Here is a 14,298-nt window from a genome sequence, read left to right as displayed (position 1 = left end):
AAGAAACCTCAAGGCCCTCCTCCAGGGACCCACTTCATCCTACCAGACCCCTGCCTCGAGGCCCAGCAGCAGTGGGGACCAAACATTCAAACCCATGAGTCTATGAGGGCATTCTGCTTTCAAACCCTAACCGGCTTCGTGGCGCCCAGGCAGGCACCCTGTCTCAGAGCCGCGTGGCCAGCCCCAGTCTTCATTTTGAAGCAGACAAGCGACAAAGAATAAAAGTTTCTCTTTATTGGTCTTTCTTCTCAGTTCCTATTAGTTTCCTACAAGGAAGGCTGTGTGCAGTCTCCCTGCTCCAGGGGCGGTTCTGCCTGCCATCAGCGGCAGTCTCTCTCCTGCAGGGAAGCCCCACCTCTGGAGCAGTCGGGCACAGGAGAGATGACAGGAAATTCTCCTTGGTGAGAGAAACGACCAAAGTGATACAAATAAAAATAACCAAGGCACCAGATCACCCTGAAGGCCGGCCGTCCACAGTGGAGACGCGGACGATTCATGGTACGGCTGTGGCATGCTAGAGCAAACAGCCTTAAAAATCTGCAGTGACTGATAAATTCCACCTTCTAGTTGGAGAGCATCCTAAAGGCAGTGCCAAGTCTTTCTCAAAGCTTTCTTTGGGGCACATTGTGGCGGCGGGGGCGGGGTGGGGTGGAATCAGTCTGCCACACTGTGCCTGGCCTTCCCCGGCACAGTGTACTGAGGAACACTGGTGCAGAATGCTGCCTTGGCTTTCAGGGTTTGCCTTGGCTTCGGGGCAGCCTCAGAGATCCTGTAGAGAAAGAGAGAGAAGACGGGTGAGCATGGCCCCTCAGATCAGCACGGTTCCCATCAGCCTTAGCTGCTGTGAAGGAGCCTCAGGAAGGGATGCAGGTGAGGGAGAATCATGGCGCAGCAGCATCCACACAGAGGTGTGTTTCTTCTCTTTTAGGGCCTTGCAGCCAGCTTCACCGAGCTGAGGCAGTCAGGTCCGAGGTAGGCCAGTGGTGGGGGCAAAAGTGGGGCAGGCTGTCAAGTTCTGGTGGAGGCTTTGTTGGCCCGCCTACGCCACCCTAATGGGGGATGGTACCCTTTCTGGCTGGCCTGTGCCTCCAATGAAGCCACTTCTGTAATTTCCTGACTTGGACTTGACCCTCAGCCCATGGGCTCTCAGGGAATACCTGCTCTGTGAAATGGGGGGCCCTCCCAGGTAGTGTCAAGCTTCTCTCTCTGATGAGAAAAGACATAGGACCAGTCTCCAAGCTATAGTTCCGACACTCCCCGCAACCCCCGGCCTGCCAGGACCTGAGGTAAGCCCAGGGCAGAGCCTCTCCAGCCTCTCCAGCAGGCACGTAAACTTGCAGGGGCTGGTCTATGTGAGGATGGAAGCCAGAGTGTTTTTCAACATTCTTCAAGAGTGAATTCCTTTCTAATATTAGGGCAAGACATATGTTTTATAGCTGGCTTCTCAGGGGACCTATTCTTACATTTAACTATATAAGCCATGGAAAGCCATTGAGAACCTTCCAGTACCAGCCTCAGGTTCCAACTGGCGAAGGGTATGCTATTCAGAGAAAACGTAAGGGAAGCTGACTCACTTGGACAGTGTGTCTATGGTCTGCTGGGTGGCCAGGGTCCTCTTGTCCTGCGATCCATATAAGAACGTCTCAATCTGAACACACTGTAGAACACCAAGGAGTCATCATGAGGTTATGGAAATGTCACATGGAAATAAAGTGTCCTTTGAACTAGAGAAAGAATGCCTCATTCTTAGGCCCGTGCTGTGATGGAATCAGTTCCCTCTGGGGACTTCTCTAGGGACAGCCTGACCTTTAAATTGGATGTTCTTAGGGATCCAGAACATAGACATACAGTGTGAGTACGGCTTCAGAACCTTCTGTGTGCAACCATGTATTTAAAGGTAGTATTTTTAAAAAGCAAGGCAAGTACATTGGCTGACTTTTGCTTAATTTCCTTCTTTTGCTAAACTTTTGGCATTTTATTGTTTATACCCAGTCAGGACAAAGTTGAGGAAGGGAAAAAGAATAAAGAAATTCTAAAATTGGCCAAAGTCAGTCTGAATAATGAGGTGGCAGATTTTGTTCTGATGACCTCTGTAAAACTTCAGTGATAAAGGCAGCACGTCTTTCATCCTGGGGTGTCAAGCAGACCAATGGGAAAGGCAGGATCTCAGTACTCAGTACTGAGTACTCAGTAGCTAATGGACTGTCTTTGCATGGCCAGTGATGAAGAGGAGGGTCACTCAATGGATGGCATTAGGACCACACTTTCACAAATGAAAGAGAATGGACTGTAGCTCCTACAAGGCAGAAAACTCAACCCTGAAACACTTAAGGAGTTAAATATGCAATGTAGATCTTGGAGGTTTCCTGTGAAAACTCTGAGGAACAGCCTTCTGGGCTGAGGTAGGAGACAACTTCTTGAGACAAGCTCCCCACAACAAACTGCTGGAGAAATGTAAGAGGCTGTATGAACATGACCAACAGTTCTGCAGCGAAGTTCAACCATCAGCAAAGAACAAGGAGTGTGTGTGTGTGTGTGTGTGTGTGTGTGTGTGTGTGTGTGTGTGTATCTGCAGTGCACCTTCCCAAGAGTTAGCATTCAGAACGCATTGAGGGTTCCTAAGAGGTGATGAGGAACCGTGGCAGGGCCTCCTGGTACAAGAGTGACCAAAAGACAGAAGAGTTGTTGGGAGAGCTGAATGGAGGCCAGCCAATAAGCCTGCCCTGCCGCACTAATAACTGGAAATGCAAACAGCAGCTAAAGAGTGCACCTCGTAACAAGTAGAAAAATTATGCTCCAACGCTACCAGGATGATGTCACAGAGCAAATAACAAGAACCATTATGAAGTTTTGTACATTGACAGCGGGTATTTAAGTTGGTATAAGCCTCTGTAGACACTTCAGCGATAGTTAATAAAGTTTAAGTAAGAGTTAAGTAAAGAGCAATATGCCTGATTGTTTTCTAATGAGAGACAGAAAAGGAGTGAGCCGGATGGTGGAGGGTGGGGAGGAACTGGGAGGAGCAGAGGAAGGGAACACTGTAATCAGTATACAGTATGTGAGGGGGAAAAAATCTAGTTTCAATAGAGAGAAAAAATAAAAGCCAATAATATTTCTCTATACACAGTAAAAATAACAAGGATATACTAAAGTAGAATAACAAATTAGAATTTAAAAAGTAAAAAAAAAAAGAAGAACTGCAAATAAGTGCATATGACCACAGGGAGTTTCATGTGAAACTTGGAACATGAAAAACCAACCATGAGCATGGGAACAACGTCAGATTCAAGACAGCTGTTCTCTGGGGCCTGGAGAAGTCTAGAGGACTTCATCTCTGCTGTTTGTCTCTTCTTACTTTGAATCATGAGTTCAAAGGCATTTGTTTCACATCACAAACACTTTCCTGCATATCTGAACTATTTCTTAATACATTTTAAAAATGGAGTTTTCTCCATGGTTAAACTGCTTGAATCAGAAAGAAAGAAATATGGACTTGGAGACATTCATCCATTCGCACCTGGGGATCAATTTGAGGTCTTTAAGAAAATGAAGATGCACACAGCCCAAGCATTTTGTCTTTAGAAGCTGTGGAAGATCTCAGGGCTGCCTGAGTGTGGGTTCAAGTTTCGATGTGAAGATTGAGAATGTGACTCTGGTCTTGCGGAGGATAGAAATAACGGGCCTGAATATGATGGAATTTTATTTTTTTTTAAATAACAGAAGCGACTCCCTGTTTTTTAGTTGAACTAACTACATGAAGGTGCAATGGGCTCTTTCTCCTATTTTATTTAGTTCCTATCAAATTCTGCTAATGCAGGGATCTCAGACCTTCCATGGCAACAGGCCCTGACCTTTCTAAACTTGCCCAGGGGCCTCAGCCTGGCCTTGGCAATAGGTTTCTCATTCCAAGGACTTTTCCAGGGTCACTCTAGCCCACAGATACACCACATGACCTTACAACTTTAGGAACCTCGAGGAAGAGCCATTGTTTTGAGTGGGGTTGTAGGACATGCTCTTGACAGTTGTGAAAACTCCGGGAAGACTCTTCCAGTCCTCAGCGTGGGAGGCAGCACATAGAAGCCTCAGTGGGTCTCACCCTTGCTTACTGTACACAGCAGGGCAGAGAGGGGAGTCACTGAGAGACAGACAGTGGGTTTGTGGGGCAAGCATGTGTCCCCTCCCTGCTGCCAGGCAGCCTGAGGTCTCTCTTAAGGTCTCGCTCTTCCTACCAGAACCTGACTTCTCTCTCTCCGTCATGAGCAGGAAGGCCTGCGCTGGCCTGAAGGGAGCAGGTCTGATTTAAAGGCACCCAGACATCCCTGTTTACATGTTGATGAGGGCTCCAACCCAGCAGCTCTTTGGACAGCTGCTGAAGCCAGCACCGCCTGGTGCTAAACTCATTCGCTGCAGCGTTAGGATTTTACTGATAACCTAGTAAGTCTTTGAGACAGTCTGATGAGGTCTCACTTCACTCTGCTGAGCAGACGGCTTCTAGAAGCTTCTACAACGTGGGTGGGATTTCCATCCTACCTCTTTGGTGCTTGAGATCTCTTCTCCCTGGCCCCTAAGTCCCTAGGGAAGAGACAATTGGGTAAACAGTCACAAATGCCCAGGAAGAATGAGAAGGTAAGTGATAAGATTTAGGCAAATTCCCCCAGGGTCTACTACAGTAGGGGTCCCTTCCTTCTAGACCTGCTGTTCAGATCACTTTCTCTGGCAGCATTAAATTAGGGGGCAGAGCAGAGTTAGGGGAGGGGTGGAGTTTGGGACTCTGTTCAACAGACAGGTCCTAGAGGTCCCTCCCATCGGTAGGAACAGATGCCCCACCCAGGGCTATGGTCCTCACAAAAGACATTTGCTTACAATTCCAGCTGACTAGAGGCAAAGGCCCGTCCCATAGGAGACAGGGGTCACCACCTTAGCCCTTACCTAGGCTTACTGATGATTCCAGCGCCCAAAGTGGCAGGCCAGAAACCTGGGAAGTAAAAGCTAGTCCATCTATATACTTCAACAGATATTTTTCCTGTTTTCAACATGCCAGGTTAGCCTCAACAACCCTCTGTAGGGGAGGATGACCTTGGAATTCTGATCATCTGGCTTGGGCTGGTGATGTAGCCCAATTGGTAGGGTACTTTCCTACCATGTATCAAGCCCTGGTTTCAATCCCAAGCACCACGTGAATTTGGTAATCCCTGTAATCCCAACATTATAGGAGAATTAGAATCCAAGGTCATTCTTGGCTACATATGAAGTTTGAGGTCAGTGTGGGCTACATGAGGCCATCTTAAAAAAAAAACTAAGTAAAACACTAATATAATATGTTAGGTAAATAAAAACAAAACAAAAACACAACAACCCAATGCACTGAAAAAGAAATAGAAGTATTAATAAAAGACCAAGGGCTTTATTTTTCTCTAAAATGAACCCATACTTTATTTTATATATAGCAATATGATTTATATATTAAATAACACTATAATAGAATGACTTGAAATAGTTTTAAGTAGAAGAAAAATGGGAAAAATTCCAGGTTTTCTTTATACTGTTTTCTATTTTCCAAATTTCTCCCAATTATAACCTTTTAAAAGATAAAAACAACCTTTAAATTATATGTCCCAATAGCATAATGATGTTTCTAAAGTCATCCTTTAGAAAAAAGTTCTGAAAACAACTTCCATAAGACAGCCTTCTCCAGAGATGGTGTCTGAAGACTGGAATGCTGGAGAGCCATTGCTTTTCCCTCCCGTCTGTCCATGCTGGCATTGACGAGGGCAGCCTTACCAGCCTACTCCTGCACTGAGGACCCCACAGCACAAACCAAAAGCTCCCAATGAAGGCGACCTCACAGGAGGAGATGGATCTTCTGCTACTACAGTCTCAACAGACTGCTAACTCTCTCTCTCTCTCTCTCTCTCTCTCTCTCTCTCTCTCTCTCTCTCTCTCTCTCTCCCTCCCTCCCTCCCTCCCTCCCTCCCTCCCTCCCTCCCTCCCTCCCTCCCTCCCTCCTTCCCTCACTTCTTCGATCTCTCACTCATCCTTCTTTCTGACAATGTTGCCTTTATCCCAGGATGGCTTTGAACTGGCTGTGTAGCAAAGGATGTCCTTAATCTTCTGACCCTCTTACCTCTACCTCTTTGGGCTGAGATGACAGGGTGCCCCCCCCCCATGCCCAGTTTATGTGGTGCTGGGGATGCTAGGCAAGCGTTCGACCAACTGAGCCACACCTCCACCCCCATCTGAGAATGGCTGTTAAGGAAGTTAAAAAAAAAGACACCGTAAAAATACAGCAGTGATAGCTGCGGGATGAAGCCCTTTGGGGTCACACTCAGTGGGCTGCGCCCCGAAAGACTGGTTTAATAGGAATAACCTATTATAGCTTGTGCTTGAGGCTGTTTTAATAGCTGTATATTTACCTCAGGAATACAAATTGAATTCTTCAATGTTCTGCTTCACTTAGCTGAACGTGCTCTAACATTTGCATGTGTGTGTGTGTGTGTGTGTGTGTGTGTGTGTGTGTGTGTGTGTGTGTGTAATCAGTGTGGTGTTTTGATTCTTTTGTTAAAAATGGAAACTATGACCCAGTCAAAGTCAATAAATGTTAATTGAAGCACTGGGGACATCTGGCTGAGCTACAGGAAGAGCCTTCAGGCCTTGGCATTAGAGCGTTCTCCACCGGAATAAAGGTGCCCTGTGCTCTATTGTAACAAGAGACCGATGTACCCGTCTTTATACCAGCCACAAAGGGCATTTCTCAAGTTTTTAAAGTAAAGAATAAGCTGCGATTGCAAGTATCCAGTGGAATTTTAGGAAGCCATTGTGTTGCTATTATTCTCTAGTGTTATATACATGGGTTGCAAGAGTCACAGCCTGGCCTGTTTCTCAGCTTCTTTAAATATCAGACAGAGAGCTTTTCTTCCCTGCTTTTCCCTACCTGCAGCAGTTCCCAAAGAGGCCAAGTTTGTCTTGCTCACACGGCCCTATCACTGTCTCTGGCCTGTGAGTAAACAAATGGATAATTACACTGAACAAGCAGATGAGTTAGAGAAAGTGCTTCTATGGAGTTCATGTGCGTGTATGTATGTGTGTGTGTATGCACATGTGGGTATGATTGTGGGTGTGCAAGTGCATGTGTGCACGTGTCTGTGAAGCCCAGGGGTTGACGTCACACGTCTCCCTCTACCACTCTGCATCTTATATTTTTGAGATAGGGCCTAGCCTGGCTAGCCAGCAGGTTCCAAGGATGTCCCTGTCTCTGCCTCCCCAGTGCTGGGGTTACAGGTGTGCGCCACCACACCTTAATTCTTGGGTGGGTGCTGGGGGTCTGAACTCAGGCCCTCGTGCGTACAGAGCAAACTCTGCCCGCTGAGCCATCTCTCCAGTCCCTTGCACGGCTCTTGGAGATGCAGTTGGCTCCGCTGGCCTGGCGGTGCTGAAGCCTCCACTCAGGAAGCTCCATTGTGAGCAGCGTGGGGAACCTTCAGACTTGTTCTCCAGGTGACCTCCGGGGTAGAAGATGCTTGCTGTTCACTATTTGGTGCTTGCTCCAGGAAGCACGTGACTCACGGAAGTTAAGAGAAGTTAAGAGCTATCTCGAGCCCGGAAGCTGACTTTTCTAAGCGGCCCAGGAAGCGGAGACAGAGCCACCAGCCTGTTGCCTTCCTAGCTGTGTCTGCCCTCTGTGCTTTTGAGCTAATACCCTTCCCAGGGAAGACAGGAGGCGGCTGATGGGCAGCTACGATGTGGGGGTTAGCTGATCTACATATTGGCTTAAAAAAAAAAACCAACAACACACACATACAGACTCACAAGGAAATCTATTGGGGAGGAATCTCTGAAAACAGGCAGCTATCCCCCAGGGGCATTCTTCCACGAGGGCACTGCCACCGAAGTGGATTGGTGATGTCTCTGGTGTCTCCCATCATCCCTTGCCCTCTGGCTGGGGGTCTGGGAATTACATCGTCATTTCTCTGGGGGGGGGAATTCAGATAATGAAAGTGCTGACGGAACTGCGGCCTCTTCATTAACAGAGGCAGTACAGCCAGGGCTCCAGCTAAGGAGTCATTTAAATGACAAGTTACGCGACCCCACGAAAGAAAATTGAGAAAGACAAGTCTGTCACTCCCGGCAAGAGGCCAAGCCAAGCTTGTCACACTATCAGCAGCGTTTTCCTCGTATGAAATGATAAACAAAGCCAGAGAAAGGGAAATTCTTTAAGCCACTCTAATGCTGAGGATCTGTGCTCACTGCTTCCCATCCCGTGTGTGTGCTGTGCATGTTTGTGTGTGAACGAGGCGGGGTGCGCATGCGTGGAGACCAAAGGTCCATGTTGGGTCTCTTCCTCAATCTCTCTGCCCACTTACCTTTTGAGATAGGTTCTCAAAGAACCTGGAGCTCACAGACTGTCTAGAATTGCTGGTCAGAGAGCCCCCCAGGGAGCTTTCTGTCTTTGTGCCTTAAGATTTCTGTTGCTGTGATAAAACAGGGACTACAAGCCACTTGGGGAGGAGAGGGCCTATTTCACCTCACAGCTTGCTTTGTCCCGGGAAGTCAAGGCGAGAACCTGGAAGCAGCAACTGATGGAGAGGCCATGGAGGAGTGCTGCTTACTGGCTTGTTCACCACAGCTGACTCAGACTGCTTTCTTACAGCACCCAGAACCATCAACCTAGTGGCCCCACCCACAGGGAGCTGGGCCCTCCCCCATCAACTGTCAATCAAGAAACGCACCGCAGGCTTGCTCATGGGCCAGTCTAGTTGGGACATTTTCTCAAATGATTCCATCTTCCCAAATGACTCTAAATTGTGTCAAGCTGACAGCAAATTGGCCAGCACGCTCCAGAACTGGGACTACAGGTCTAGGTCACCTGTCATTTTAGGTGGGTACTGGGATCTGACCTCAGGTCCTCATGCCTAGGCAGGAAGTACTTCCCTGGCTGAGTTAGCTTCCCAGCCTGGGCCCAAATCACTGCACTTCACACACATTATCTGATGCGAGATTGTTGCTTCTGTAAAGGATAAATGACTCAGAAACTCAGGAATTGTGCCCGTTTTCACATCAACACACAGTATAACATATTAAGAGAAAAGGAGATTTTAGAAACCTTAATGTACACAGATGTGACGTGTCCTAAACGCTTAAAGACACCACCGTGACATATGTACATTTGCTAACGGCTGCCAGGCAGGGAGGGAGATTAACCTGGGGAGTTGAAAGCATCCACTGAAATAGTTCAGCAGCCAGCACCATGGCCACAGGGTCAGGGGTGGGCCCTGGTTTTCCTGAGTCAGTCAGAAAGCAGCCTTGTCCTGCCTGAACCCACAGCTTCCTCCACATCCGATCCTTCCTGAAGCCGCTGTCTGCAGTAGAGCAGCCCTGGGCCGGCCTCGGTGGTAGGGCAGATGTGAGTCACACTCTTAAGAGCCTCCAGAGACACAGGGAGACAAAACATTAACAAATGGATGCCCAGCGGTTAGGAGCACTTGCTACTCTCGCAGAGAAGAGAACCCAGGTTCGGTTCCCAGCACCCACATGGCAGCTCACAACCATCTGTAACTATGGTTCTGGGGGGATACCACACTCTCTTCTGGCCTCTGTGAGCACCAGGCATGCACACGGTGCACACATATACATGCAGACAAAATAGAGAAAGTAAAGCTCTTTAAAAAATGCATGGCATTGAGCCGGGAGGTGGTGGCGGCGGCGCACACCTTTAATCCCAGCACTCGGGAGGCAGAGCCAGGTGGATCTCTGTGAGTTCGAGGCCAGCCTGGGCTACCAAGTGAGTCCCAGGAAAGGCGCAAAGCTACACAGAGAAACCCTATCTCGAAAAAAAAAATGCATGGCATAATAATTTTCAGTAAGAACTAGAAGGAGGAGGAGGGAGAGGAGGAGGGAGAGGAGGAGGAGGGAGGAGAGGCAAAGGAGGAGGAGGAGCAATCAAAGCAGCAGCAACATGGGGCCATGAGAAAGAGTAACAGGGTATGGCCGTGGCAGAGGGCACACGGACAGCCAGGGTCTTCGTGTGGAGGTCTCACAGAGAAGGACGCCGGGCGTCTGGGGAAATACATCCTACACTCCCTGGTCTCTCTCTCTCTCCCCCACACCTGCAGCTCCCACCCCACAAAGGCAAATAGGCCCGTGGCCTGAGGAAAACACACTGATGGGTGGGTCGGGAGCCTCCAGTGTGAAAAACGCAGGGAAGGTGAGGAGGGGGACCCTGGCTGCAGAGGGAAATGGGAGACGAAGGAGGATTGGAGGGCAGAAGTCATCCCTGACTGTTTCCTGGTGCTCGTCATGGGTGTGGATGTCATCCACATCACCTCCTCTCCTCACTTCCAGGTTGTCAAGTGCTGTGGCTTCTAGGTCTTTATTGATATCCCTTGACTCCCCCAGGACTTGGCTCCATCCCCTGGTCACTGTCTTGGAGGAATGCACCATCATCTTTCTCCAGGACAATTGCAACACAGACATCTAAGAAACAAGGGCACCAGCAGGACTCGCTGCCCAAGCAGACCGGGCTGCACCCCCCCACACACACACACCCACAGCACACACACACACCCACACAGCAGGGCTTCAGTTCTCATGTGGGGAGCCAGGCCATGGACGCTACTGAGCCTGTGAGCTGCCTTCTTTCCTGCCGATATGGAGCTCAGCAATCATGGGGTTTCCTTCTGGACCCTGTAATGCTGGCCTCTGGCGTGCCTAGCTATTACCCTTTCAGCCTGTTGAAGATCACACTCAATTTGCACAGTTGGGGATTTGGCCTTTCTCTCTCTGTGTGTCTGTCCATCTCCTATAAAGCTTGATGCCAATGGAGGAACTAAGGTGCTGTGCACCTGCTGAACTGCAGTAGGAGTTCTAATGTACCAGGAAGGAATGCAGCCCGGTCAATGGGTAGTCTGGGTCCACTGTGTTCTGTTTGCTAGGAGACAGCAAACACGGAGGCCGGGCTGCCAGGGGGTTGAGGCGGACCTGCCTGCAGAGCTGGAATTCTCATTTCCTTGAGGCTACCACAGGCAAGGGAGACTCCACGTTTTCCCCACAGCAAGTTAAGAATAAATGACCTTGACTCCTTGGAATGTCAGTTCTCAGTTTCCTACCAGGCAATTTACAAACATCTCCAAAGAGCTCCGGCCTAAAGACTCTTCCAGTATCCCTTCTCCACTGGGGAGTGGAGCTTAAGGAAATCAATACAATTATGACCTTCCTCTCTCTTTAAAAACATTGTGTGTGTGCGTGTGTGTGTGTGTGTGTGTGTGTGTGTGTGTGTGTGTGTGTGTATGTGGTGTATGTGTGCATGTGTGGTGTGTATGTGTGGTATGTATGTGTGTAGGTGTGGTGTGCATGTGTGTAGGTGTGGGGTGTATGTGTGTAGGTGTGGGTGTATGTGTGTAGGTGTGGGGTGTATGTGTGTATGTGTGTATGTGTGGGGTGTGTGTATGTAGGTGTGGTGTGCATGTGTGTAGATATGGGGTGTATGTGTGTAGGTGTGGTGTGTATGTGTGTAGGTGTGGTGCACATACTCGCATATGTGAGCACAGGTCTGTGTGTGCCATGATATGTGTGCATCAGTTAGAGACAACCTAAGGAGCTGGTCCTCATCCTCCACTTTTTTGAGGCAGAGTCTCTCACTCAAGGCTGCACATTCCAGGCTAGTGGGCCCAGGGGCTTCCAGGGGCTTTCCTAACCACGAGTCCCAATTCTTCCTATGAGAATTGGAATTATGCACTACCGTGCTCAGATTTATGTTAGTCCTGGAGATCCGAACTCGGATCCTTCTGCTTTTTGGCAAACACTTTACCCCTGAGCCATCTTCCCAGCTCAGACCTTCCTCTCTTTAAAGAAAGTGGACAGCCACATCCCCATGACGACTGGGTGAGACAATTAGGAAAGCCAGGAGCACAGAAAAGCAGGATCTGCACATGAAAATGAGGTTGCTCATGAGGAGGCCCCTTAGGGACTCTAAGTCTGGCTCTGCATTTCCTGGCGTATCCAAGGGCAGCAGCAGCAACAACATTTCAAATAGGCAAAGGGAAAGTGAATTTTGTGGTCACTGAAGAGCAGACTCGGGCAGATCTGGGCAATGCGGGTTCTTAGCTGCTCCTGAAACAGCCATCTAGGAGGATCTGGCTGGCTGCAGAAGCCCAGAAACAGAATGGCTTGCTCTCCAGTGTTGATGCAGGATCAGGGGAGACCGTGTTGGCACTGATTTTCTTGTCTATATCCTATAAAACACACCATGTTCCAGCTTGTTCTTAGAAAGATCCATTAGAGTGAGTTTGGGGACTTTATTCTTTTACAGGAATGTTCAAAGCTGACAGCTGTGACACAATGAAGTAATAAGCTGAACCCTGCCAATGACGATCCTTAGTAGGGAGGCCAGATTAAAGCCAGACTTCAAGTGAACTTCAGTATTCCCAAGATATTACTGACCTAGGAAATGGCTGTCTCTTTCTGCAGCCTGGTTAAGAATGTGAGCAATGGTGGCATCCTAGATCAAAACAGGTCTCTATGTTACTAAAGGGAACGAGCCTGTGCTGTGGAAATTTCCATCTGGAGCCCACAGAGTTCTCCATTATTCCCCTGCAGGCAGATGCCTTTAAAAGACAGATCCATAATTCGGTTTCCTTTCTGGTAATTCAATTCGCTGTCTGCTGTGTTTCTGGAGCCTTCTTGTTTAGCACGGCCTTGGGCTCACACCTGGGCCATTTAGCACAGGAGGGTACATCTGGAAATGCCACACTTGGTGGCGGCTGGCTTCTGAGATGAAAACTCAGGGGGGGCTGTTGTAATAAAAACAAGACAAACACTTAGCTAGTCACTGTTAGAAGGCTGCTGGTTCCAGGAAGCCCAGGGCTAAATACGGCCTTTGAGAAGCTCCAGGCAGCAGACGACAAAGGCATGTTTAAAGTCCCTGTCTGTGTCCTGATGTCAACAGGGCAATCAGCCCTGTCCTCAGAGGAGAGGAAGTGGGGAATGAGGACTGCCCCTACCTCAGCACTCACAACAGCGTTCACACACAAGTCCTCACTTGTCTCTGATGCCTGCAGGCAGCCAGAGAGCTTTGGCACATCGGAGCTACTGCTGTCAGGACCGATGGTTAATGAGTTCAAACCAAAGTCACCTTTCACTGTGGGCTTTGGGGTGATGTGCCCTGAAATTTTCTTGAAGCTGAGCTCATTTTCAGAGTTGCAGCGTCAGCCACAGCAGGACCTGCAGTCTCCTGAGGAAGCTGACAAACCGATCTCCGGGCCCTGGTCCCACTCCAGAGATGACAGGACAGTGACCATCATGCAGAAGCATTAAGACCTGTACCTGCCGATCACTGGAAAAAGGGAAGAGCCGAGCTTTGCCGAACAGCAGTGTGGTCTGACACACTGACTTCACATGCCAGCGCCCAGGCCCTTCCTTCCCTGTGGACAGTGTAAACTGCAAGGCCTAGGGAGATGAAAAATGACATCTCATCCGTACCTGCCGCATCAAACTGTCCCAAACCTATGGTAGGACACAACTACCAAAAACGGAAATTTGAAAAATTCATGAGATTATTTTTCAAATTTTATACAAATCAATAAAAATATGTAAATGAAACAGTTGATTACATAGAAAATATTATTTACCAAAATGATTGCATTACCAATAGAAAGTTTTAATAGCCCACTTTTTGCAGAATAAGTAGAGAAAAATTTACAGGATTTTTTTTCCACAACAAAAGCACCAGCCCAAAGGGTCTCCTAGAATGTAAAAATTTTCAAACACCATATATTTTGGTGTATAAAATATAGAGGTAGATTTCCTAATTATTTTTCTGAAGCAAATACAACATTGATACTTAAACCTAGCATAGAAGTATCAGTGCAAAAACCCTAAAATAAATATTAGCCAGCAGATTCTACATCCGCTATGATTTGACAGTTTTCCTTGAGAAGCATGGGTTGGAAATTATTTCACTCCCAAAGGAACATGGTTGGGAAGGGAGTCCCAATAAGGTTCCACCTTCATGATTGGGTCAGTGCTGTTATCTTGGGAGTAAGTTCATTGAGAAGGCTAAATTCAGTCTACCTCATTTTTCTTCCCCCTTTGTCTCTTGCCCCTCCCCCCCCCTTTTTTTTTTTTGCTTTTGAATGAACAAAACAGAAAGGTTACCATCAGATGTAAGCTGCTTGACTTTCCGACATTCTATTATGATAGTATAAGATAGACTCAGCTATCACCAGTTTAGAAAAATAACCCAATGTGACCAAGGGGGAAGATTTATTCCAGGAATGCAAGGTTGGTTCAGCATGACAAAAACAT

General features: G+C 48.0%; 1 protein-coding gene across 9 annotated transcripts in view; it reads right to left on the bottom strand.

Annotated features, from left to right (window-relative positions):
- Positions 1–214: 214 nt before the first annotated feature.
- Positions 215–14,298, bottom strand: part of Ttc23 (tetratricopeptide repeat domain 23) — a 97,855-nt gene continuing 83,771 nt past the window's right edge. For 6 of the 9 annotated variants that reach the window (XR_013042331.1, XM_076544761.1, XM_042277810.2 and 3 more), the window contains 3 exons: positions 4,531–4,572; positions 1,575–1,657; positions 215–769 (listed from right to left, as the gene is read on the bottom strand). Coding sequence is in view for 8 of the 9 variants with exons in the window: in XM_076544761.1 (XP_076400876.1) it covers positions 655–769; positions 1,575–1,657; positions 4,531–4,572 (240 nt within the window). In the remaining variant the exon portion in view is untranslated. The remainder of the gene's footprint in view (positions 770–1,574; positions 1,658–4,530; positions 4,573–14,298) is intronic. The other 3 variants (XM_076544771.1, XM_042277808.2, XM_016002901.3) reach the window with 1 other exon arrangement.

This window comes from Peromyscus maniculatus, chromosome 1 (assembly GCF_049852395.1).
Source record: "Peromyscus maniculatus bairdii isolate BWxNUB_F1_BW_parent chromosome 1, HU_Pman_BW_mat_3.1, whole genome shotgun sequence".
NCBI classification, from domain to species: domain Eukaryota; kingdom Metazoa; phylum Chordata; class Mammalia; order Rodentia; family Cricetidae; genus Peromyscus; species Peromyscus maniculatus.
Note: the sequence above shows the minus strand (reverse complement) of the source record. Positions and strands in the feature narration are given on the sequence as shown.